The sequence below is a fragment of the Chiloscyllium punctatum genome, chromosome 18, assembly GCF_047496795.1.
Source record: "Chiloscyllium punctatum isolate Juve2018m chromosome 18, sChiPun1.3, whole genome shotgun sequence".
Lineage (NCBI taxonomy): Eukaryota > Metazoa > Chordata > Chondrichthyes > Orectolobiformes > Hemiscylliidae > Chiloscyllium > Chiloscyllium punctatum.
In genome coordinates this window covers 85,183,549-85,208,210 of record NC_092756.1, presented here as the reverse complement: position 1 = coordinate 85,208,210, position 24,662 = coordinate 85,183,549, and the positions used below count along the sequence as shown (strand labels likewise).

General features: G+C 47.5%; 1 protein-coding gene across 1 annotated transcript in view; it reads right to left on the bottom strand.

Annotated features, from left to right (window-relative positions):
* Positions 1-4,888: 4,888 nt before the first annotated feature.
* Positions 4,889-24,662, bottom strand: part of LOC140489275 (guanine nucleotide-binding protein subunit alpha-12-like) — a 73,429-nt gene continuing 53,655 nt past the window's right edge. The window contains exon 3 of the mRNA XM_072588645.1: positions 4,889-7,448. Within this exon, the coding sequence (XP_072444746.1) occupies positions 6,879-7,448 (570 nt within the window). The 3' untranslated portion in view covers positions 4,889-6,878. The remainder of the gene's footprint in view (positions 7,449-24,662) is intronic.

The window sequence follows — 24,662 nt, the reverse complement described above, 5'->3', positions numbered from 1 at the left end:
ACACAAACCCCTCACTCACACTCACTCCCGGGAATCTGTTATTCTATATATAAACCACACAAACCCCTCACTCACACTCACTCCCGGGAATCTGTTATTCTATATATAAACCACACAACCCCTCACTCACTCTCACTCCCGGGAATCTGTTATTCTATATATAAACCACCCAAACCCCTCACTCACTCTCACTCCCGGGAATCTGTTATTCTATATATAAACCACACAAACCCCACACTCATTCTCACTCCCGGGAATCTGTTATTCTATATATAAACCACACAACCCCTCACTCACTCTCACTCCCGGGAATCTGTTATTCTATATATAAACCACACAACCCCTCACTCACTCTCACTCCCGGGAATCTGTTAATCTATACATAAACACACAAAACCCTCACTCACACTCACTCCCGGGTATCTGTTATTTTATATATAAACCACACAACCCCTCACTCACTCTCACTCCCGGGTATCTGTTAATCTATACATAAACACACAAAACCCTCACTCACACTCACTCCCGGGTATCTGTTAATCTATACATAAACACACAAACCCCTCACTCACTCTCACTCCCGGGTATCTGTTAATCTATACATAAACACACAAAACCCTCACTCACACTCACTCCCGGGTATCTGTTAATCTATACATAAACACACAAACCCCTCACTCACACTCACTCCCGGGTATCTGTTATTCTATATATGACCCACTCAAACCCCTCACTCCCGGATGTCTGTATATACCACCCATACCCCTCATTCAATCTCACTCCCGGGTATCTGTTATTTTATATAAAACCTATCCAAACCTCACACTCATTCTCACTCCCGGGAATCTGTTATTCTATATATAAACCACACAAACCCCACACTCACACTCACTCCCGGGTATCTGTTATTCTACATATAAACCACACAAACCCCTCACTCACTCTCACTCCCGGGAATCTGTTATTCTATATATAAACCACACAAACCCCTCACTCACACTCACTCCCGGGAATCTGTTATTCTATATATAAACCACACAAACCCCTCACTCACACTCACTCCCGGGAATCTGTTATTCTATATATAAACCACACAAACCCCTCACTCACACTCACTCCCGGGAATCTGTTATTCTATATATAAACCACACAACCCCTCACTCACTCTCACTCCCGGGAATCTGTTATTCTATATATAAACCACCCAAACCCCTCACTCACTCTCACTCCCGGGAATCTGTTATTCTATATATAAACCACACAAACCCCACACTCATTCTCACTCCCGGGAATCTGTTATTCTATATATAAACCACACAACCCCTCACTCACTCTCACTCCCGGGAATCTGTTATTCTGTATATAAACCTCTCCAAACCCCTCACTCACTCTCACTCCCGGGAATCTGTTATTCTATATATAAACCTCTCCAAACCCCTCACTTACTCTCACTCCCGGGAATCTGTTATTCTATATATAAACCACCCAAACCCCTCACTCACTCTCACTCCCGGGTATCTGTTATTCTATATATAAACCACACAAACCCCTCACTCACTCTCACTCCCGGGAATCTGTTATTTTATATATAAACCACCCAAACCCCTCACTCACACTCACTCCCGGGAATCTGTTATTTTATATATAAGCAACACAAACCCGTAACTCACACTCACTCCCGGGTATCTGTTATTCGATATATAAACCACACAAACCCCTCACTCACTCTCACTCCCGGGAATCTGTTATTCTATATATAAACCACCCAAACCCCTCACTCACTCTCACTCCCGGGTATCTGTTATTCTATATATAAACCACACAAACCCCTCACTCACTCTCACTCCCGGGAATCTGTTATTTTATATATAAACCACACAAACCCCTCACTCACACTCACTCCCGGGAATCTGTTATTTTATATATAAGCAACACAAACCCGTAACTCACACTCACTCCCGGGTATCTGTTATTCGATATATAAACCACACAAACCCCTCACTCACTCTCACTCCCGGGTATCTGTTATTCTATATATAAACCACACAAACCCCACACTCACTCTCACTCCCAGGTATCTGTTACTCTATATATAAACCACACAAACCCCTCACTCACTCTCACTCCCGGGTATCTGTTATTCTATATATAAACCACACAAACCCCACACTCACTCTCACTCCCGGGTATCTGTTATTCTATATGTAAACCACACAAACCCCTCACTCACTCTCACTCCCGGGCATCTGTTATTCTATATATAAACCACCCAAACCCCTCACTCACTCTCACTCCCGGGTATCTGTTATTCTATATATAAACCACACAAACCCCTCACTCACTCTCACTCCCGGGTATCTGTTATTCTATATATAAACCTCTCCAAACCCCTCACTTACTCTCACTCCCGGGTATCTGTTATTCTATATATAAACCACACAAACCCCTCACTCACTCTCACTCCCGGGTATCTGTTATTCTATATATAAACCACACAAACCCCTCACTCACACTCACTCCCGGGTATCTGTTATTCTACATATAAACCACACAAACCCCTCACTCACACTCACTCCCGGGAATCTGTTATTCTATATATAAACCACACAAACCCCTCACTCACACTCACTCCCGGGAATCTGTTATTCTATATATAAACCTCTCCAAACCCCTCACTCACTCTCACTCCCGGGAATCTGTTATTCTATATATAAACCTCTCCAAACCCCTCACTTACTCTCACTCCCGGGTATCTGTTATTCTATATATAAACCACCCAAACCCCTCACTCACTCTCACTCCCGGGTATCTGTTATTCTATATATAAACCACACAAACCCCTCACTCACTCTCACTCCCGGGAATCTGTTATTCTATATATAAACCACCCAAACCCCTCACTCACTCTCACTCCCGGGTATCTGTTATTTTATATATAAACCACCCAAACCCCTCACTCACACTCACTCCCGGGAATCTGTTATTTTATATATAAGCAACACAAACCCGTAACTCACACTCACTCCCGGGTATCTGTTATTCGATATATAAACCTCTCCAAACCCCTCACTCACACTCACTCCCGGGTATCTGTTCTTCTATATATAAACCTCTCCAAACCCCTCACTCACTCTCACTCCCAGGTATCTGTTACTCTATATATAAACCACACAAACCCCTCACTCACTCTCACTCCCCGGTTTCTATTAACCTATATATAAATTACCTAAACCCCTCACTCGGGGTCCAATCTGTAACTCATTCCTGCATGTCCCATACTCAACACATAAACCAACATAACCATTAATCAGGCCGCAGTCTGTAACTCACTCCTGGGTGGGCATTGGTCGCTCGGCTGCCGTTTGGACACTATCATCGTCAATGTTAGAGAATTAGCCGACTATGGGTCCTGGCACAATCCCAAATCCCAACGATCCAGGTTAGTTCTGGCCATTGGCCCACTGAGCTCCCAACATTCTTAACCCCAGTGTTGACATGGAACCTCCCACTTTTTTTAGCTTGTTCCCCTCTTGGTGTGATAACCACCAGGTGGAGGGGTGGACAGAGCTGCTCAGCTCGCATCCCCTCTGTCAGAAAGTGATGCCTAAGGCCTACGTCAGAGCACCCATCAGTTCCTGGAGTGGGACTCGAATACAGAACCTTCGGATTCAGAGGAGAGAGACAATTGGGAAAGATATCTGACCAAGCACCCTGCCACCTCGGCTGGAGGAGGAAGTGGGTGGAAAGAAGGCTGTGCCAAGCAACGTATATGGCAAGGTTGGGTTTTCATGGGATGAGGGCATCATTGGTACCTGTGGCCCATTCCTAACTGCCCTTGACCTGAGCAACTCACTAGGCCCTTTCTTAGGGTTAGTGCCCCTACCCCATCTTCTTCCTGTTACTTCACACGCTTCCCTTTCTCAGGTAACAGTCTGTTTTAACGGGCAGTGCCTCCCAAAGGTCCTTTAATTCATTCATTTTTTTTATGATTCGGAGATGCCGGTGTTGGACTGGGGTGTACAAAGTTAAAAATCACACAACACCAGGTTATAGTCCAACAGGTTTAATTGGAAGCACACTAGCTTTCAGAGCGACGCTCCTTCATCAGGTGATTGTGGAGGGCTCGATCGTAACACAGAATTTATAGCAAAAATTTGCAGTGTGATGTAACTGAAATTATACATTGAAAAATTGATTGTCTGTTAAGCCTTTCATCTGTTAGAATACAGTGATAGTTTCACTTCTTTCATATGTAAATCACAAAACCCTTTTTTTAAAAATTGCATTCTCGGGTTAGCTGTTAACAATGGTGATAGCTAGACAATATGTTGAAGGTAAAAACAATGACTGCAGATGCTGGAAACCAGATTCTGGATTAGTGGTGCTAGAAGAGCACAGCAGTTCAGGCAGCATCCAAGTAGCTTCGAAATCGACGTTTCGGGCAAAAGCCCTTCATCAGGAAATGATGGGTCAAATTGAGGTCAAAAACTGCATACATTCATGTAGAACTCTGAGCTCAAAAACTGCATGAGTATATGTAAAACTCTGTTATCTCACTTTTTAGATTAGAATCAATCTAAACATCGTGGCATAGACAGAGAACACAGGGGGCTAACACCTTCAACATATTGTCTAGCTATCACCATTGTTAACAGCTAACCCGAGAATGCAACTTTTTTTAAAAAAGAGTTTTGTGATTTACACATGAAAGGAGTGAAACTATCACTGTATTCTAACAGATGAAAGGCTTAACAGACAATCAATTTTTCAATGTATAATTTCAGTTACATCACACTGCAAATTTTTGCTGTAAATTCTGTGTTACGTTCGAGCCCTCCACTATCACCTGATGAAGGAGCGTCGCTCCGAAAGCTAGTGTGCTTCCAATTAAACCTGTTGGACTATAACCTGGTGTTGCGTGATTTTTAACTTCATTTTTTTAGTCAGAGGTGAGTCTCACCAGCAAGGTCCACGGTCCCTTGAACTCAGTGCCTCCCTCAGCCATTTCAGAGGGCAGTTGAGATTCAATCGTGTTGCTGCGGGTCTAGAGTCACATGTAGGCCAGGCCCAGAAAGGTCGGCAGATTTCGCTCCCTGAAGGGCAGTGGTGAACCGGATGGGATTTTCACGATGATCACGGAGCCTGGTCGATTGCAGATTGAATTAACTGTGGTCAAATTCCATCAGTTGCCGTGGGAACTGAACCCGTTGTGTCCAAAGCACTGGCCCGGGCCTTTAGATTAGTAGCCCAGAGTTTTAACCATGATGCCATCCCAAACGAAGGGAAAAACTCACCATCAGAATTCCTCTCTCGAATATAAGAAAATAATTAACACCAGCAATATACTTTACCACCTACATTGTTTTTTTGTTAGAGAATTTTCTTCTGTCTTTTTTCCCCAAATGGTGACTATGAGGAACTGTACAGCACTCAGGGTGTTCCCTCCAGCCTGACCCCATCACCATGACGATTAGCAAACAACAGAGGAGAGAGGTCATTGGGTCTTCATGTTGCATGACTCTCATTGACCCAAGTCCAATCTTCTGGATTTGGAGCAGGAGTACACCATTGGACTCCTCAGTGCTACCCCTCCATTCAGAACTTCTACAATTAATGCTAAGGCCATGGGTAGTGTAATATAACAAAGGGACCTCAGGTTCAGGTACATAATTCTTTGAAGTTTGCGTCACATGTAGACAGGGTGGTTAACAAGGTGTTTAGCATGCTTTCCTTCACGCTCAGACCCTTGAATAGAGGATCTGGGACGTCATGTACAGTACATTGGTGAGGCCTCTTCCGGAGAGAGTACTGTGTCCAGTTCTGGTCTCCCTGTCTTAGGAAGGACATAATTAAGCTGGAGAAGGTTCAGAAAGGATTTTCCAGGGTGTTGCTGGGAATGGAGGGTTTGAGTTATAAGGAGAGGCTGGATAAGCCGGGACTTTTTTCACTGGAGTGCAGCAGGTTGAGAAGTGACCTCATTGAGGTTTGTAAAATCAAGAGGGCTGAAGATAAGGTGAATGGCAGGTGTCTTTTCCCTCGGGTGGGGGATTCAAGACTGGGGTGTTGTATTTTTAAGGTGAGAGGAGAAAGATCTAAAAAAGACATGAGGGGCAACCTTTTTACACAGAGAGTGGTTCGTGTGTGGAGTGAACTTCCTGAGGAAGTGGTGGGTGAGGGTACAATTACAACGTTTAAAAGATAAGTACATGAATGGGAAAGGTTTAGAGGGATATGGCTGGCTGCAGGCAGGTGGGATGAGTTTACTTTGGGATTATGTTCGGCATGGACTGGTTGGACCAAAGGATCTGAATGACTCTATCACGGCCAATCTGGTGACACTACTTCTTCACCTCTGCCTTTGGTTCAGTTTTTGGTCAAGACACCTCAGTTGGCCTGAGATGGGGATGGAACTGGAAGACTACCTTTGAGGGCTCTTGGACCTCAGTGCTACCACCTTTTCCTGGGGCATGGAAGTCAGGTAATGCTTCCCTCAATTCGATGGTCCACTGGCTCCCATTGCCCAGCTTCGCACTCCCAAAAAAGACCGAGGAGTTGGTTAGTATCTGAGCCAACATTGTTGGTGGTGGGGGAGGGGAACGGTGGGAAGCGAAAGCCAAAATGGCGGTGGGTGTGGAATCCAAAAGGAATAAACGCTCAATCAGGAGGGCCAGGCCGGGCAGTGAAATACATCTGAATTTTCAGCAGAACCTCGAATATCAGGGAATATTAAATATTAAATACGGTGTGGCCTAGACCCCTCTTCTCATCCCCGCACTGTCAGTTGCCTCCAACAGTGTGGGCCTGAAGTCACATCCACTTGACCCCTGTGCGACCTCGGCGTGACCTGGGCCCACCAGGGCCGCAGACGGTCTCTCACATCACTGCAGCATGATATCATTGAGGTTCTCCTGGAGAACGGTGTCCTTCACAGCATGGAAGACAAAGCGGATATTCTCCGTGTCAATGGCGGTGGTGAAGTGGTGGAACAGCGGGCGGCTCCGATCCCGCCGTTTGCGGTTGAAGCACAATAGCAGGTACTTCTGGACGTCCTCCAGGTGGTGGGGCCGGCCCACAAAGTCTGGGAAGTGCTTCTCGATGTTGACCGTCTTCACCTTGGCCTCCAGCAGGTCGGTCTTGTTCAGGAAGAGGATGATGGAGACCCTGGCGAAGAGCTTGTTGTTCACAATCGTCTCGAAGATGTTCATGGACTCCACCAGGCGGTTGGTGCGCCGGTCCTCCATCAGGACCTGGTCAAACTCGCTGGACGACACCATGAACAGGATGGAGGTGATGCCTTCGAAGCACAGGAACCACTTCTGCCTCTGGGAGCGCTGTCCGCCTACGTCCATCATCCTGAAGGGGATGCCCTTGATGAGAAAGTCATACTCGACGATGCCCTTGGTTGCTCTTCGAGCGAGTAGGATGTCCTGCTTGGTGGGAAGATAATTCTGGAATGAAAGCCAGAGACAAACACAAACGTGACTAACCTGACAGCAAAAAAAATAAAGTTACACCGTTAGGCAGACAGCCAGATCACTGGGCCTATCTGATCTGTGCTGCTGATACTGTAATCAAGCCTCTTCCACCACCTGTCATCTCTAGTTTATTCAAGATGGCGGCAGAGTAACAGCAGAAAGTGTGAGCTCCTCAGCCCAGAAACACGTCTACTCCGTCCACTTTGCATTTTCTCCCTATATGCTTTTTTTTTAATGTTGCCATTTATTTCGATACCTTACTTTCTTCTAACAACTTCAGCAGAAGACATCAAATCCCATCTCCCAGCAACAAGGTGGATTCTGAAGACCTGGAATGGTGGTACAAGCCAAGGGCTCATAGCGTCATGGAGGCCTACTTCAATTGCTTCTGAATATTCCAGCAGCCTGGTGTGGAGGCCTAATCCCAGTGAAGGAGGTCTAGTCCCAGTGTGGAAGTATAGTCCCAGTGTGGAGGCTTAGTCCCAGTGTGGAGGCCTAGTCCCAGTGTGGAGGTCTAGCGCCAATGTGGAGGACAAGTCCCAGCATGGAAGTCTAGTCCCAGTGTGGAGGCCTAGTCCCAGTGTGGAGGCCTAGTCCCAGTATAGAGGTCTAGTCCCAGTGCAGAGGCTTAGTCCCAGTGTGGAGATCTAGTCCCGGCATGGAAGTCTAGCCCCAGCAGGGAGGCCTAGTCCCAGCGTGGAGGCCTAGTCCCAGCGTTGAAATCTAGTCCCAGTGTGGAGGCCTACTCCCAGCATGGAAGTCTAATCCCAGTTTGGAGGCCGAGTCCCAGTGTGGAAGTCTAGTCCCAGTGTGGAGGCCTAGTCCCAGCATGGAAGTCTAGTCCCACTGTGGAAGTCTAGTCCCAGTGTGGAGGTCTGGTTCCAGTGTGGAGGCCTGGTCCCAGTGTGGAGGCCTAGTCCCAGTGTGGAGGCCTGGTCCCAGTGTGGAGGCCTAGTCCCAGTGTGGAGGCCTAGTCCCAGTGTGGAGGCCTAGTCCCAGCATGGAGGTCTAGTCCCAGTATGGAAGCCTAGTCCTAGTGTGAAAGTCTGGTCCCAGCATAGAGGTCTAGTCCCAGTGTGAAGGCCTAGTCCCAGTGTGGAGGTCTAGTCCCAGTGTGAAGGCCTAGTCCCAGTGTGGAGGTCTAGTCACAGTGTGGAGGCCTAGTCCCAGTGTGGAGGTCTAGTCACAGTGTGGAGGCCTAGTCCCAGTGTGGAGGCCTAGTCCCAGTGTGGAGGTCTAGTCCCAGTGTGGAGGCCTAGTCCCAGTGTGGAGGTCTAGTCCCAGTGTGGAGGCCTAGTCCCAGTGTGGAGGTCTAGTCCCAGTGTGAAGGCCTAGTCCCAGTGTGGAGGTCTAGTCCCAGTGTGGAGGTCTGGTTCTAGTGTGGAGGTCTAGTCACATTGTGGAGGCCTGGTCCCAGTGTGGAGGCCTGGTCCCAGTGTGGAGGCCTAGTCCCAGTGTGGAGGCCTAGTCCCAGTGTGGAGGTCTAGTCACATTGTGGAGGCCTGGTCCCAGTGTGGAGGCCTGGTCCCAGTGTGAAGGCCTGTGCCAGTGAGGAGATCTTGTCTGATCCCAGCATGGGCATTTCAGCCTGTTTTTCTACTGTAGCCCGAATCCAGGAGCCGTTAGTTCAACTGTGATGAACCTTTACTTTTGTGTTTTCTTATTTCTGACTTCTGTCATTAATTTATGCGCCGTGGTATGGCGACTTCTAAAACCTTTCAGTTATATTTGTAAATAGACACATGAAAGTAAATTGTAATTGGATTCTACTCTATTCTGATCCTGTCCTCTCATTCCTTCCTCCCTCAAGATCTATCCAGTTTTCCCCTAAGTGCAATCATTTTAACATTTTCGCACAAGGTGAAGTTTGAGTGAGCAAGTTCCCCACAGTCCAACCACTCTCCGAATCAAGTTGGTGTTTTCCAGAATTCCTGATTGAGTGTATTAGAGGCCAGCTCACATCTGGGAGATCGAATTCTGGCCTCTCCCATATATTGGAGTTTGTTCTCCAGGACGTGAGACTGAGCTTTGTTCAGCCACAGAGATCAGGAAGAGTAGCTCAAACACAGCAGCTAGGCCACTGTTGGAATAAGGAAGGCTATGTCAAACAATGAGGGAGGAATAGCTGACCGCCTTAAAACAAGTCGTTGAATGTTAACAATGAAAGATGAGTAAATGATAGAGTGGGACCCATAAAGAACAAGCAGGGGAAGCTGCTGACTGAAGCCAAGGATATGGGAGAGGTACAAATTGGCTTCTGTCTTCACCAAATTCAAAGATGATGACAATGATCCAGTTGGAAATGCGTGTGCTGGGCAACTAACCAGTGCAGTGATAGAGTCATAGAGATGTACAGCACAGAACCAGACCCTTCGGTCCAACTAGTCCATGCCATCCAGATATCCTAACCTAATCTGGTCCCATTTGCCAGCACTTGGCCCATATCCTTCTAAACCCTTCCTATTCATATACCCATCCAGATTTCTTTTACATGTTTTAATTGTATCAGCTTTCAACATTTCCTCTGGCAGCTCATTCCACACACACACCACCCTCTGTGTGTGAAAGAGTTGCCCCTTAGATCTCTTTGAAGCCTTTCCCCTCTCACCTTAAACATATGCCCTCTAGTTTTGCATTCCCCCACCTTGGGAAAGTGATCCTGTCTATTTACTTTATCCGTGCTCTTCATGATTTTATAAACCTCTATAAGGTCACCCCTCAGCCTCCGACGCTCCAGGGAAAACAGCCCCCGGCCTGTTCAGCCTCTTCCTATAGCTCAAACCTGACAATCCTGAGAATTACGTACCAGTCAGTCTAATGTCGGTGGTGGGTAAATTATTGGAGAGGATTCCGAGAAACAGGATTTATGATTACTTGGAAAACCATGGTTTGATTAGAGATAGTCAGCATGGCCTCGTGAGGGAAGGTCATGCCTCACAAACCTTACTGAATTCTTTGAGGACGTGACAAAACACATTGGTGAAGGTAGAGCAGTGGATATGGTGTATATGAACGTTAGCAAGGCGTTTGATAAGGTTCCCCATGGCAGGCTCATTCAGAAGGTAAGGAGGCATGGGATACAGGGAAATCTGGCTATCTGGATACAGAACTGGCTGGCCCATAGAAGGTAAGGGATGATAATAAATGGACAGTATTCAGCCTAGAGCTCGGTGACCAGTGGTGTTCCACAGGGATCTGTTCTAGGACCTCTGCTCTTTGTGATTTTTGGATGAGAAACTGGAAGGGTGGGTTAGTACGTTTGCCGGTGGCACGATGGTTGGTGGGGTTGTGGATAGTGTGAAGGGCTGTTGTAGGTTGTAACGGGACATTGATAGGATGTAGAACTGGGCTGAGAAGTGGCAGATGGAGTTCAACCTGGAAAAGTGTGAAGTGATTCATTTTGGAAGGTCAAATGTGAGTGCAGAATACAGGGTTAAAGGTAGGATTCTTGGCAGTGTGGAGGAACAGAAGGATCTTGGGGGTCCATGTCTCTAGATCCCTCAAAGTTGCCACTTAAGTTGATAGGATTGTTAAGAAGGCGTATGGTGTGTTGGCTTTCATTAGTAGGGGAACTGAGTTTAAGAGCTGCGAGGTTATGCTGCAGTTCTATAGAGCCCTGGTTGGACCACACTTGGAATATTGTGTTCAGTCCTGATCATCTCATCATAGAAAAGATGTGGAAGCTTTAGAGAGGGTGCAGAGGAGATTAACCAGGATACTGCTTGGACTGGAGGGCATGTCTTACGAAGAAAGGTTGAGGGAGCTAGGACTTTTCTCATTGGAGCGAAGAAGGATGCGAGATGATGTGATAGAGGTGTACAAGATGATGAGAGGCAGAGATACAGTGGATAGCCAGAGACTTTTTCCCAGGACGGAAACGTCTATCACGAGGAGGAATAATTTTAAGTTGATTGGAGGAAGGTTTAGGGGAGACGTCAGAGGTAGGTTCTTTACTCAGAGAGTGGTGGGTGTGTGGAATGCACTGCCCGCGGTGGTAGTAGAATCAGATACATTCGGGACATTTAAGCGACTCTTGGATAGGCACATGGATGATAGTAAAATGAAGGGTATGTAGGTTAGTCTGATCTTAGAATAGGATAAAAGGTTGGCACAATATCGAGGGCTGAAGGGCCTGTACTGAGCTGTACTGTTCTATGTTCTTTGTCCTTTTAGAGAGATTGGGCGTATTCTGTTTGGAGCAGAGAAGATTAAGAGGTGACCTTATTGAGGAGTGTAAATTTATGAATAAGTTTGACAGGGTAAAGAGGATATACTGTTCCCACTAGTTAGTATGGCAGTAATGAGGGGGCACAAATTTAGATTATCAGCAAGAGAGTTCGCAGTGAGAGGAGGAGAAACCTCTTCACTCAGAGAGCTGCTGTGATTTGGAATGCACTGCCTGGGAGAGTGAGAGAGGCAGATTTCACAGGAGGTTTCAAAAGAGAGTTGGAGATATATTTGAAAGGGAGGAAGATAGAGGGTTACAGAGATAGGCCTGGAGACTGGGACTAGATTGGTAGCTCTTTCAGGAGATGCTACAGACACGATGGATCAAATGGCCTCCTTCTTACACTAACGTTTGATGATACTACATACAGGGTGTGAGACAGACTGAGAGACACAGGGTGTGGGATAGACTGAGAGACACAGGGTGTGGGATAGACTGAGAGACACAGGGTGTGGGATAGACTGAGACTGAGAGACACAGGGTGTGAAACAGGCTGAGAGACACAGGGTGTGGAATAGACTGAGAGACACAGGGTGTGAAACAGACTGAGAGACACAGGGTGTGGAATAGACTGAGAGACACAGGGTGTGAAACAGACTGAGAGACACAGGGTGTGGAATAGACTGAGAGACACAGGGTGTGAAACAGACTGAGAGAGACAAGGTGTGGGATAGACTGAGAGACACAGGGTGTGAAACAGACTGAGAGACACAGGGTGTGGGATAGACTGAGAGACACAGGGTGTGACAGACTGAGAGACACAGGGTGTGAGACAGACTGAGAGACACAGGGTGTGGAATAGACTGAGAGACACAGGGTGTGAAACAGACTGAGAGACACAGGGTGTGAAACAGACTGAGAGACACAGGGTGTGGGATAGACTGAGAGACACAGGGTGTGAAACAACTGAGAGACAAGGTGTGGGATAGACTGAGAGACACAGGGTGTGAAACAGACTGAGAGACACAGGGTGTGGGATAGACTGAGAGACACAGGGTGTGACAGACTGAGAGACACAGGGTGTGAGACAGACTGAGAGACACAGGGTGTGGAATAGACTGAGAGACACAGGGTGTGAAACAGACTGAGAGAGACAGGGTGTGGGATAGACTGAGAGACACAGGGTGTGAAACAGACTGAGAGACACAGGGTGTGGGATAGACTGAGAGACACAGGGTGTGACAGACTGAGAGACACAGGGTGTGAGACAGACTGAGAGACACAGGGTGTGGGCTAGACTGAGACTGAGAGACACAGGGTGTGGGATAGATTGAGAGACACAGGGTGTGGGATAGACTGAGAGACACAGGGTGTGAAACAGACTGAGAGACACAGGGTGTGGGATAGACTGAGAGACACAGGGTGTGAAACAGACTGAGAGACACAGGGTGTGGGATAGACTGAGAGACACAGGGTGTGACAGACTGAGAGACACAGGGTGTGAGACAGACTGAGAGACACAGGGTGTGGAATAGACTGAGAGACACAGGGTGTAAAACAGACTGAGAGACACAGGGTGTGGAATAGACTGAGAGACACAGGGTGTGAAACAGACTGAGAGAGACAGGGTGTGGGATAGACTGAGAGACACAGGGTGTGAAACAACTGAGAGACACAGGGTGTGGGATAGACTGAGAGACACAGGGTGTGACAGACTGAGAGACATAGGGTGTGAGACAGACTGAGAGACACAGGGTGTGACAGACTGAGAGACACAGGGTGTGAGACAGACTGAGAGACACAGGGTGTGGGCTAGACTGAGATTGAGAGACACAGGGTGTGGGATAGATTGAGAGACACAGGGTGTGGGATAGACTGAGAGACACAGGGTGTGAAACAGACTGAGAGACACAGGGTGTGGGATAGACTGAGAGACACAGGGTGTGAAACAGACTGAGAGACACAGGGTGTGGGATAGACTGAGAGACACAGGGTGTAACAGACTGAGAGACACAGGGTGTGAGACAGACTGAGATTGAGAGGGTGTGTGGAGCAAAGACACTGCAAGATACAGGGTGAGAGCCTGCCACAAGGTGAGAGAGATAATATAGACACCCTGGCCCTTAATCAATCTGACTGAAGTACCATGAACAGTCATCCAATCAATATTGAACAGACAGACATGACTGATTTAGAGAACCAGGCTCTCCCCATCCTGTTGGTTGTTAACTGGACAGTTCCAGAAACACAGGAGTTACGAAGCTCTGTACCACCACCACCTGGTGGAACTGGTGCTGTGTAGCACACTGTCCTGTAACAGATCCAGCCCTGGCCAAGACTCCAAAACACAGTGAAACAGCTACAGAGTGAACTACAGCCTGTGGGGCACCTTGATAAAACACAACTGCAGCGCACACTCCACACACACTCAGTAAAGGCCACTGGACACAAACAAAATATAAGTTTTAAGGAAATGTTGGCTGCTATCTCAAAGGGGTCTAGAACCCCCAAGAGCTGCCCATGTACAATCCTCTGGATGGTCTGTATCTGGAGTGTCCTCTCTTCCTGAGGGAATGGGATGAGTTCCCTTGGGCAAGAGGAGTAAGGGGTACTCGAAGGGGGTTTGGGAGGGTGGGGTAATTCACGAGGAGGAATTCAGAACATTATTAGTATGGTCAATTGTGAAGTTACAAATGGGGGCGTAATATTTGATTTAAAGACTTGAGAGTCGAAAGAGCCAATTACTGCATGTGTATGTGTGTGTGTGTACGTATGTGTGTGTCTGTGTGTGTGTCTGTGTATCTGTGTGTCTGTCTGTGTGTGTCTGTGTGGGTGTCTGTGTGTGTGTGTGTGTCTATTTGAGTGTCTGTGTGCGTATGTGTGTCTCTGTGTGTCTGTGTATCTGTGTGTCTGTGTGTTTCTGTCTGTGTGTGTGTGCATGTGTGTGTCCGTGTCTGTGTGTGTCTGTGTGTGTGTGTCTGTGTGGGTGTGTGTCTGTGTGTCTGTGCGTGTGTCTGTGTGTGTGTGTCTGTCTGTGTGTCTGTATGTGTCTGTGTGTGTCAGTGTATCTGTGTATCTGTCTGTGTGTCTGTGTGTGTCTGCGTGTCTGTGTGTGTCTGTGTCTGTGGGTGTATGTATCTGTGTGTCTGTGTCTATGTGTGTGTCTCTGTGTGTCCGTATCTGTGTGTGTGTGTGTGTGTGTGTGTGTATTTGTGAGTCTGTGTGGGTGTGTCTGTGCGTGTGTCTATGTGTGTGTGTGTATCTGTGTGGGTGTGTGTCTGTGTGCGTGTGTCTGTGTGTGTGTCTATGAGTCTGTGTCTGTATGTGTCTGTGTGTGTCTGTGTTTGTGTGTGTGTCTGTGTGTATCAGTGTGTCTGTGTGCATGTCTGTGTGCGTGTCTGTCTCTGTGTGTCTGTGTGTACCTGTACGGATGTGCGTGTCACTGAGTGTGTCTGTGCGTGTGTCTGTGTGCGTCTGTGTCTGTGTGATTGTCTGTGTATGTGTCTGTCTCTGTGGGTCTGTGTGTGTCTGTGTGGGTGCCTGTGTGTGTGTCTGTGTGTGTCTGTCTATGCATGTGTGTGTGTCTATGTGTGTGTCTGTCTGAGTGTCTGTGTGTGTATGCGTGTCTGTGTGTGTCTGTGTATCGGTGTGTTTCTGTCTGTATGTCTTTGTGCGTCCGTGTGTGTGTGTCTGTATGTGCGTCTGTGCATGTGTCTGTATGGGTGTGTGTGTCTGTGCGTGTATCTATGTGTGTCTGTGTATTTGTGTGTCTGTCTGTGTGTGTGTGTCTGTGTGCGTCTGTGTCTGTGTGTGTGTGTGTGTCTGTGTGTGTTTGTGTGTCTGTGTGGGTGTGTGTGTCTGTGCATGTGTGTGTGTCTGTGTGTGTATATCTGTGTGTCTGTGTGTTTCTGTCTGTGTGTGTGTCTGTGTGCGTCTGTGTCTGTGTGTGTGTGTGTCTGTGTGTGTTTGTGTGTCTGTGTGGGTGTGTGTGTCTGTGCATGTGTGTGTGTCTGTGAGTGTATATCTGTGTGTCTGTGTGTTTCTGTCTGTGTGTCTGTGTGTGTCTGTGTGTGTGTCTGTGTGTGTGTGTCTGTGTGCGCGTGTGTGTAGACGTATGTGTGTGTCTGTGTGTGTATACATATGAGTGTGTCTGTGTATCTGTGTGTCTGTCTGTGTGTCTGTGTGGGTGTCTGTGTGGGTGTCTATGTGTGCCTGTCTGTGTGTATCTGTGTGGGTGTGTGTCTGTGTGGGTGTGCGTGTGTGTGTGCGTGTGTGTGTGGTCTATGTCTGTGCCTGTCTGAGTGTCTGTGTGTGTATGTGTGTCTCTGTGTGTCTGTGTATCTGTATGTCTGTGTGTTTCTGTCTGTGTCTGTGTGTGTGTGTCTGTGTATGTGTGTTTGTGAGGGTCTGTGTGTATCTGTCTGTGTGTGTGTTTGTGTGTCTGTGTGTATCTGTGTGCGTGTTTGTGTCTGTGTGTCTATCCATGTGTCTATGTGTGTGTGTGTCTGTGTGTGTGTGTCTGTTAGTGTGTGTCTGTGTACCTGTGTGTCTGTGTGCGTCTGTGTACCTTTGCGTCTGTCTGTGTGTCTATGTGTGTGTCTGTGTCTGTGAGTGTCTGTGTATCTGTGTGTCTGTGTGTTTCTCTGTGTGTGTGTGTGTGTGTGTGTGTGCCTGTGTGTCTGCGTGCATGTGTGTGTCTGTCTGAGTGTCTGTGTGTGTATGTGTGTCTGTGAGTGTCTGTGTATCTGTGTGTTTCTCTGTGTGTGTGTGTGTGTTTGTGAGTCTGTGTGTGTGTCTGTGTGTATCTGTGTGGGTGTCTGTGTCTGTGTGTGCGTCTGTGTATGAGAGTGTGTGTCTGTAAGTGTGTCTGTCTGTGTCTGTGTGTATCTGTGTGGGTGTGTGTCTGCGTGTCTGTGTGTGGCTGTGTGTGTGTGTCTATGTTTGTGTCTGTCTGAGTGTCTGTGTGTCTGTGTATCTGCGTGTCTGTGTGTATGTGTCTGTGTGTGTGTCGGTGTGTGTGTCTGTGTGTCTGAGTGCGTCTGTGTTTGTGTGTGTGTGTGTGTATATGTGTGTGGGTCTCTGTGTGGTATCTATGTGTGTCTGTCTGTGTCTGTGCATATCCGTGTCTGTGTATCTGTGTGTCTGTGTGTGAGTATGTGTCTGTGTGTGTGTCTGTGTGTGTGTCTGGGTGCGTGTCTGTGTGTGTGTCTGGGTGCGTGTCTGTGTGTCTATGTGTGTGTGTCTGTATGTGTGTGTCTGTGTGTGTGCATCCGTGTGTGCATCCGCGTGTGTGTCTGTGTGTGTGTCCGTGTTTGTCTGTGAGTGTATGTCTGTGTGCGTGTGTCTGTTTGTGTCTGTGTGTGTGTCTGTGTGTGCCTGCGTGTGTGTCTGTGTTTGTGTGGGTGTGTGTCTGTGTGTCAGTGTGTGTGTGTCTGTGGTTGTGTGTCTGTGTGACTGTGTGTTTGTGTGTGTTTCTCTGTGTGTCTGTGTGTGTGTGCCTGTGTGTGTGTGTGTGTGTGTGTCTGTGTGTGTGTCTGTGTGTATCTCTGTGGGTGTGGGTGTTCTTTGTGTCTGTGTGTGCCTGTGTGTCTGTGCGGGTGTGTGTGTCTATGTGTGTGTCTGTCTGAGTGTCTGTGTGTGTATGTGTGCCTGTGTGTATGTCTGTGTGTGTCTGTATGTGTGCATCCGTGTGTGTGTCAGTGTGGGTGTCTGTGTGTGTGTGTGCGTGTGTGTGTGTTGCTGTGTGTCTGTGTCTGTGTGTGGGTGTGTGTGTATCTGTGTGTGAGTATGTGTCTGTGTGTGTCTGTATGTGTGGGTGGGTGTGTCTCTGTGTGTGAGTCTGCGTCTGTGTGTGTCTGTGTGTGTGGGTGTGTGTGTCTGTGTGTGTGCATCCGTGTGTGTGTGTCTGTGTGAGTGTCTGTGTCGGTGTGTGTGTGTGGGTGTCAGTGTGTGTGTCTGTGTGTTTGAGTCTGTGTGTCTGTGTCTATGTGACTGTGTCTGTGTGTCTGTGCGTGTGTATATGTGTGTGTGTCTGTGTGTATCTGTGTGGGTGGGTGTGTCTGTGTGTGACTGTGTATCTGTGTATTTCTGTGTGTCTGTGTGTGTGCATCTGTGTCTGTGCGTGTATCTGTGTATGTCTGTGTGTCTGTGTGTATCTTTGTGGGTGTCTGTGTGTGTGTGCTTGTGTGTATCTGTGTGGGTGCCTGTGTCTGTTTGTCTGTGTGTGTATCTGTGTGTGTCTGTGTGTATCTGTGTGTGTCTGTGTCTGTTTGTCTGTGTGTGTCTGTGTGTGTATGTCTGCACGTGTGTCTGTGTGTGTGCCTGTGGGTGTGTGTGTATGGGTGTGTGTCTGTGAGTGTGTGTCTGTGGGTGTGTGGGTGTGTGTGTGAGTATGTGTCTGTGTGTGTCTGTGTGTGTATCTGTATGTGTGTCTGAGTGTGTGTGGGTGGGTGTGTCTGTGGGTGTGAGAGTGTGAGTGTGTCTGTGTGTATGTATGTGAGAGTCTGTATGCGTGTGTCAATGTGTGTCTGTCTGTGTGTGTGTCAGTGTTTGTGTGTCTGTGTTTGTGTGTCTGTGTGTGCGCATGTGTGCGTGTGTGTCTATGTGTGTGTTGTCTGAGTGTCTGTGTGTGTATGTGTATCTGTGTGTATGTCTGTGTGTGTCTGTGTGTGTGCATCCGCGTGTGTCAGTGTGGGTGTCTGTGTGTGTGGGTGCGTGTGTTGCTGTGTGTCTGTGCCTGTGTGTGGGTGTGTGTGTGTCTGTGTGTGAGTATGTGTGTGTGTGTGTCTGTATGTGTGTCTGTGTGTGTGGGTGTGTGTGTCTGTGTGTGTGCATCCATGTGTGTGTGCCTGTGTGAGTGTCTGTGTCTGTGTGGGTGTGTGAGTCTGTGTGCCTGTGCGTGTGTATATGTGTGTGTGTGTCTGTGTGTATCTGTGTGGGTGTGTGTGTCTGTGTATCTGTGTGTTTCTCTGTGTGTGTGTGTGTCTGTGTGCATCTGTGTCTGTGCGTGTATCTGTGTGTGTCTGTGTGTATCTGTGTGGGTGTCTGTGTGTGTGTGCCTGTGTGTATTTGTGTAGGTGTCTGTGTCTGTTTGTCTGTGTGTGTATCTGTGTGCGTCTGTGTGTATCTGTGTGTGTGTCTGTGTCTGTTTGTCTGTGTGTGTATCTGTGTGTGTCTGTGTGTCTGTGTGTATCTGTGTGGGTGTGTGTGTCTGTGTGTGGCTATGTGTGTGTGTCTATGTTTGTGTCTGTCTGAGTGTCTGTGTATCTGCGTGTCTGTGTGTGTGTCTATGTGTGTGTCGGTGTGTGTGTCGGTGTGTGTGTCTATGTGTCTGAGTGCGTCTGTGTCTGTGTTTGTGTGTGTGTATATGTGTGTGGGTCTCTGTGTGGTATCTATGTGTGTCTGTCTGTGTCTGTGCGTATCTGTGTGTCTGTGTGTGTCTGTGTGTATGGGTGTGTGTGTGAGTCTATGTCTGTGTGTCTGTGTGCGTCTGTGTCTGTGTGTGGGTATCTATGTGTGTGTGTGTGTGTCTGTCTGTGTCTGTGTGTATCTGTGTCTGTGTGTGTGCCTCTGTGTGTCTGTGTGGGTGTTTGTGTGTGTCTGTGTGTGTGCCTCTGTGTGGCTGTGTGGGTCTGTCTGTCTGTGTGTGTGTCTGTATGTATCTGTGTCTGTGTGTGTCTGTGCGCGTGTGTGTGTCAATGTGTGTGTCTGTCTGTGTGTGTGTCGACGTGTGTGTCTGTGTGTGTTTGTGAGTCTGTGTGTGTTTGTGTCTATGTGTATGTGTGTCTGTGTGTGTGTGTCTATGTGTGTGTGTCTATGTGTGTGTCTGTATGTGTGTCTGTATGTGTGTGTCTGTGTGTGCATCCATGTGTGTGTGTCTGTGTGTGTGTCAGTGTGTGTGTCCGTGTTTGTCTGTGAGTGTATGTCTGTGTGTGTCTGTGTGTGTGGGTGTGTGTCTGTGTGAGTATGTGTCGGTGTGTGTCTGTGTGTATCTGTATGTGTGTCTGAGTGTGTGCGGATGGGTGTGTCTGTGTGTGTGTGAGTGTGAGTGTATGTGTCTGATTGTCTGTGTGTATGTGTCTGAGTGTCTGTGTGTATCTGTGTATGTGTGTGTGTGTCTGTGTATCTGTGTGTGTCTGTGTGTGTGTTTTTGTGTAAATGTCTGTGTCTGTGTCTCTGTGTGTATGTGCGTGTCTGTGTATGTGTATATATGTGTTTGTGTGTGTCTGTGTGTATGTGTGTGTGTGTGTCTGTGTGTATGTATGTGTGTCTGTGTATGGGTGTGTGTCTGTGTGTATGTGTGTGTGCGTGTGTGTCTATGTGTGTCTGTTTGTGCATGTGTGTGTGTATGTGTCTGTGTGTGTATGTGTCTGTGTGTGTATGTGTCTGTCTGTGTGTATGTGTCTGAGTGTCTGTGTGTATCTGTGTCTGTCTGTGTGTGTGTGTCTGTCTGAATGTGTGTCTGTGTGTTTGTGTGTGTATCTGTGTGTATCTGTGTATGTGTGTATATGTGTTTGTGTCTGTGTTTGTGTGTGTCTGTGTGTGTATGTGTGTGAGTGTCTGTGTGTATGTATGTGTGTCTGTGTCTGTGTGTGTCTGTGTGTATGTGTATGGGTGTGTCTGTGTGTGTGTCTGTGTGTATGTGTATGGGTGTGTCTGTGCCTCTGTGTGGCTGTGTGAGTGTCTGTGTGTGTCTGTCTGTGTGTGTGTGTGTCTGTATGTATCTGTGTCTGTGTGTGTCTGTGCGCGTGTGTGTCTATGTGTGTGTCTGTCTGTGTGTGTGTCGACGTGTGTGTCTGTGTCTATGTGTATGTGTGCCTGTGTGTGTGTCTATGTGTGTGAGTCTGTGTGTGTGTCTGTATGTGTGTGTCTGTGTGTGCATCCATATGTGTGTGTCTGTGTGTGTGTCTGTGTGTGTGTCAGTGTGTGTGTCCGTGTTTGTCTGTGAGTGTATGTCTGTGTCTGTCTGTGTGTGTGGGTGTGTGTCTGTGTGTGTGTGTGTGTGTGTGTGTGTGTGTGTCTCTGTGTGTCTGTGTGTGTGTGGGTGTGTGTGAGTATGTGTCGGTGTGTGTCTGTGTGTATCTGTATGTGTGTCTGAGTGTGCGCGGGTGTGTGTGTCTGTGTGAGTGTGAGTGTGTATGTGTGTGTGAGTCTGTATGTGTGTGTCAATGTGTGTGGGTGTGTGTGTCAGTGTGTGTCAGTGTCTGTGTGAGTCTGTGTGTGTGTCTGTGTGTGTCTGTGCGTGTATGTCTGTGTGTATCTGTGTGGGTGTGGGTGTCTGTGTGTGTCTGTGTATCAGTGTGTGTGCGTCTGTGTGTCTGTGTTTGTGTGTCTGTGTGTGTGTCTCTGTGTGTGTACCTCTGTGTGTGTGTGTGTGTGTGTGTCTGTCTATCTGTCTGTGTGTCTGTCTGTGTGTGTGTCTGTGTGTATCTCTGTGGGCGTGTGTGTTCTTTGTGTCTGTGTGTGCCTGCGTGTCTGTGTGGGTGTGTGTGTCTATGTGTGTGTCTGTCTGAGTGTCTGTGTGTGTATGTGTGTACGTGTGTATGTCTGTGTGTGTGCATCCGCGTGTGTGTCAGTGTGGGTGTCTCTGTGTGTGTCTGTGGGTGTGTCTGTTGCTGTGTGTCTGTCTGTGTGTGTGGGTGTGTCTGTGGGTGTGTGTGTGTCTGTGTGTGAGTATGTGTCTGTGTGTGTCTGTATGTGTGACTGTGTGTGTGTGTGTGGGTTTGTCTGTGTGTGTGCATCTGTGTGTGTGTGTCTGTGTGAGTGTCTGTGTCGGTGTGTGTGTGTCTGTGTGTGTGTGGGTGTGGGTGTCAGTGTGTGTGTCTGTGTGTGTGTCTGTGTGTGAGTCTGTATGTCTGTGTGTGTGTCTATGTGTGTGTGTGTCTGTGTGTATCTGTGTGAGTGTGGGTGTCTGTGTGGGTGTGGGTATCTGTGTGTTTCTGTGTGTCTGTGTTTGTATCTGTGTGCATCTGTGTCTGTGTGTGTGTCTGTCTGTATGTGTATCTGTGTGTCTGTGTGGGTGTCGGCGTCAGTTTGTCTGTGTGTGTCTGTGTGTGTGTCTGTCTGTGTGTGTATTTGTGTGTATCTGTGTGTGTGTCTGTGTCTGGTTGTCTGTGTGTGTGTATCTGTGTGTATCTGTGTGGGTGTCTGTGTCTGTTTGTCTGTGTGTGTGTCTGTGTGTGTGTATGTCTGTCTGTGTGTATATCTGTGTGTCTGTGTGTGTGTGTATCCGTGTGTGTCTGTGTGTAGCTGTGTGCGTGTGTGTCTGTTGTGTGTCTGTGTATGTGTACGTGTGTGTGTCTCTGTGTGTGTCTGTATATGTGTGTGTGTCTGTTGTGTGTCTGTGTATCTGCCTGTGTGTGTGTCTGTGCGTATTTGTGTGTGTGTCTGTGTGTATGTGTCTGTGTGTGTATGTGTATGTGTCTGTGTGGGTATGTGTATGTGTGTGTGTGTCTGTGTGTGTATGTGTGACTGTGTGTATCAGTGTGTATGTGTGTGTGTGTATGGGTGTAGGTGTGTCTGTGTGTGTGTTTGTGTGTGTCTGTGTGTATGTGTGTGTTTGTCTGTTGCGTGTCTGTGTTTGTCTGTGTTTGTCTGTGTGTGTCTGTGTGTGTGTCTGTGTCTGTATGTGTGTCTGTGTAGGTGTGTGTATGTGTTTGTGTCTGTGTTTGTGTATGTGTGTGTGAGTGTGTGTGTCTGTTTGTATGTGTATGGGTGTTTGTTTCTGTGTATGTGTCTGTCTGTGTGTGTCTTTGTGTGTCTGTATGTGTGTGTGTGTATATGGATGTAGGTGTGTCTGTGTGTACGTGTGTGTTTTTGTGTATCTGTGTGCATGTGTGTGTGTGTATATGTGTGTGTGCCTGTGTGTTTATATGTGTGTGTCTCTGTGTGTGTATGTGTTTGTCTGTGTGTGTATGTGTGTGTGTCTGGGTGTGACTGTGTATCTGTGTGTTTCTGTGTATCTGTGTGCATCTGTGTCTGTGTGTGTGTCTGTCTGTATGTGTATCTGTGTGTCTGTGTGTATCTGTGTGGGTGTCGGTGTCAGTTTGTCTGTGTGTATCTGTGTGGGTGTTGGTGTCAGTTTGTCTGTGTGTGTGTCTGTCTGTGCCTGTATTTGTGTGTATCTGTGTGTGTGTCTGTGTCTGGTTGTCTGTGTGTGTGTGTGTATCTGTGTGGGTGTCTGTGTCTGTTTGTGTGTGTGTATGTCTGTCTGTGTGTGTATTTGTGTGTATCTGTGTGTGTGTCTGTGTCTGGTTGTCTGTGTGTGTGTATCTGTGTGTATCTGTGTGGGTGTCTGTGTCTGTTTGTCTGTGTGTGTGTCTGTGTGTGTGTATGTCTGTGTGTGTGTATGTCTGTCTGTGTGTATATCTGTGTGTCTGTGTGTGTGTGTATCCGTGTGTGTCTGTGTGTAGCTGTGTGCGTGTGTGTCTGTTGTGTGTCTGTGTATGTGTGTATCTGTGTGTGTGTACGTGTGTGTGTCTCTGTGTGTGTCTGTATATGTGTGTGTGTCTGTTGTGTGTCTGTGTATGTGCCTGTGTGTGTGTCTGTGCGTATTTGTGTGTGTGTCTGTGTGTATGTGTCTGTGTGTGTATGTGTATGTGTCTGTGTGGGTATGTGTATGTGTGTCTGTGTGTGTATATCAGTGTGTATGTGTGTGTGTGTATGGGTGTAGGTGTGTCTGTGTGTGTGTTTGTGTGTGTCTGTGTGTATGTGTGTGTTTGTCTGTTGCGTGTCTGTGTTTGTCTGTGTTTGTCTGTGTGTGTGTATGTCTGTCTGTGTGTGTATTTGTGTGTATCTGTGTGTGTGTATCTGTGTGGGTGTCTGTGTCTGTTTGTCTGTGTGTGTGTATGTCTGTGTGTGTGTATGTCTGTCTGTGTGTATATCTGTGTGTCTGTGTGTGTGTGTATCCGTGTGTGTCTGTGTGTAGCTGTGTGCGTGTGTGTCTGTTGTGTGTCTGTGTATGTGTGTATCTGTGTGTGTGTACGTGTGTGTGTCTCTGTGTGTGTCTGTATATGTGTGTGTGTCTGTTGTGTGTCTGTGTATGTGCCTGTGTGTGTGTCTGTGCGTATTTGTGTGTGTGTCTGTGTGTATGTGTCTGTGTGTGTATGTGTATGTGTCTGTGTGGGTATGTGTATGTGTGTGTGTGTCTGTGTGTGTATGTGTGACTGTGTGTATCAGTGTGTATGTGTGTGTGTATGGGTGTAGGTGTGTCTGTGTGTGTGTTTGTGTGTGTCTGTGTGTATGTGTGTGTTTGTCTGTTGCGTGTCTGTGTTTGTCTGTGTTTGTCTGTGTGTGTCTGTGTGTGTGTCTGTGTCTGTATGTGTGTCTGTGTAGGTGTGTGTATGTGTTTGTGTCTGTGTTTGTGTATGTGTGTGTGAGTGTGTGTGTCTGTTTGTATGTGTATGGGTGTTTGTTTCTGTGTATGTGTCTGTCTGTGTGTGTCTTTGTGTGTCTGTATGTGTGTGTGTGTATATGGATGTAGGTGTGTCTGTGTGTACGTGTGTGTTTTTGTGTATCTGTGTGCATGTGTGTGTGTGTATATGTGTGTGTGCCTGTGTGTTTATATGTGTGTGTCTCTGTGTGTGTATGTGTTTGTCTGTGTGTGTATGTGTGTGTGTCTGTGTGTGACTGTGTATCTGTGTGTTTCTGTGTATCTGTGTGCATCTGTGTCTGTGTGTGTGTCTGTCTGTATGTGTATCTGTGTGTCTGTGTGTATCTGTGTGGGTGTCGGTGTCAGTTTGTCTGTGTGTATCTGTGTGGGTGTTGGTGTCAGTTTGTCTGTGTGTGTGTCTGTCTGTGCCTGTATTTGTGTGTATCTGTGTGTGTGTCTGTGTCTGGTTGTCTGTGTGTGTGTGTATCTGTGTGGGTGTCTGTGTCTGTTTGTCTGTGTGTGTGTATGTCTGTCTGTGTGTATGTCTGTCTGTGTGTATATCTGTGTGTCTGTGTGTATCTGTGTGTGTGTGTGTGTGTGTGTGTGTGTGTGTATCCGTGTGTGTCTGTGTGTATCTGTGTGGGTGTGT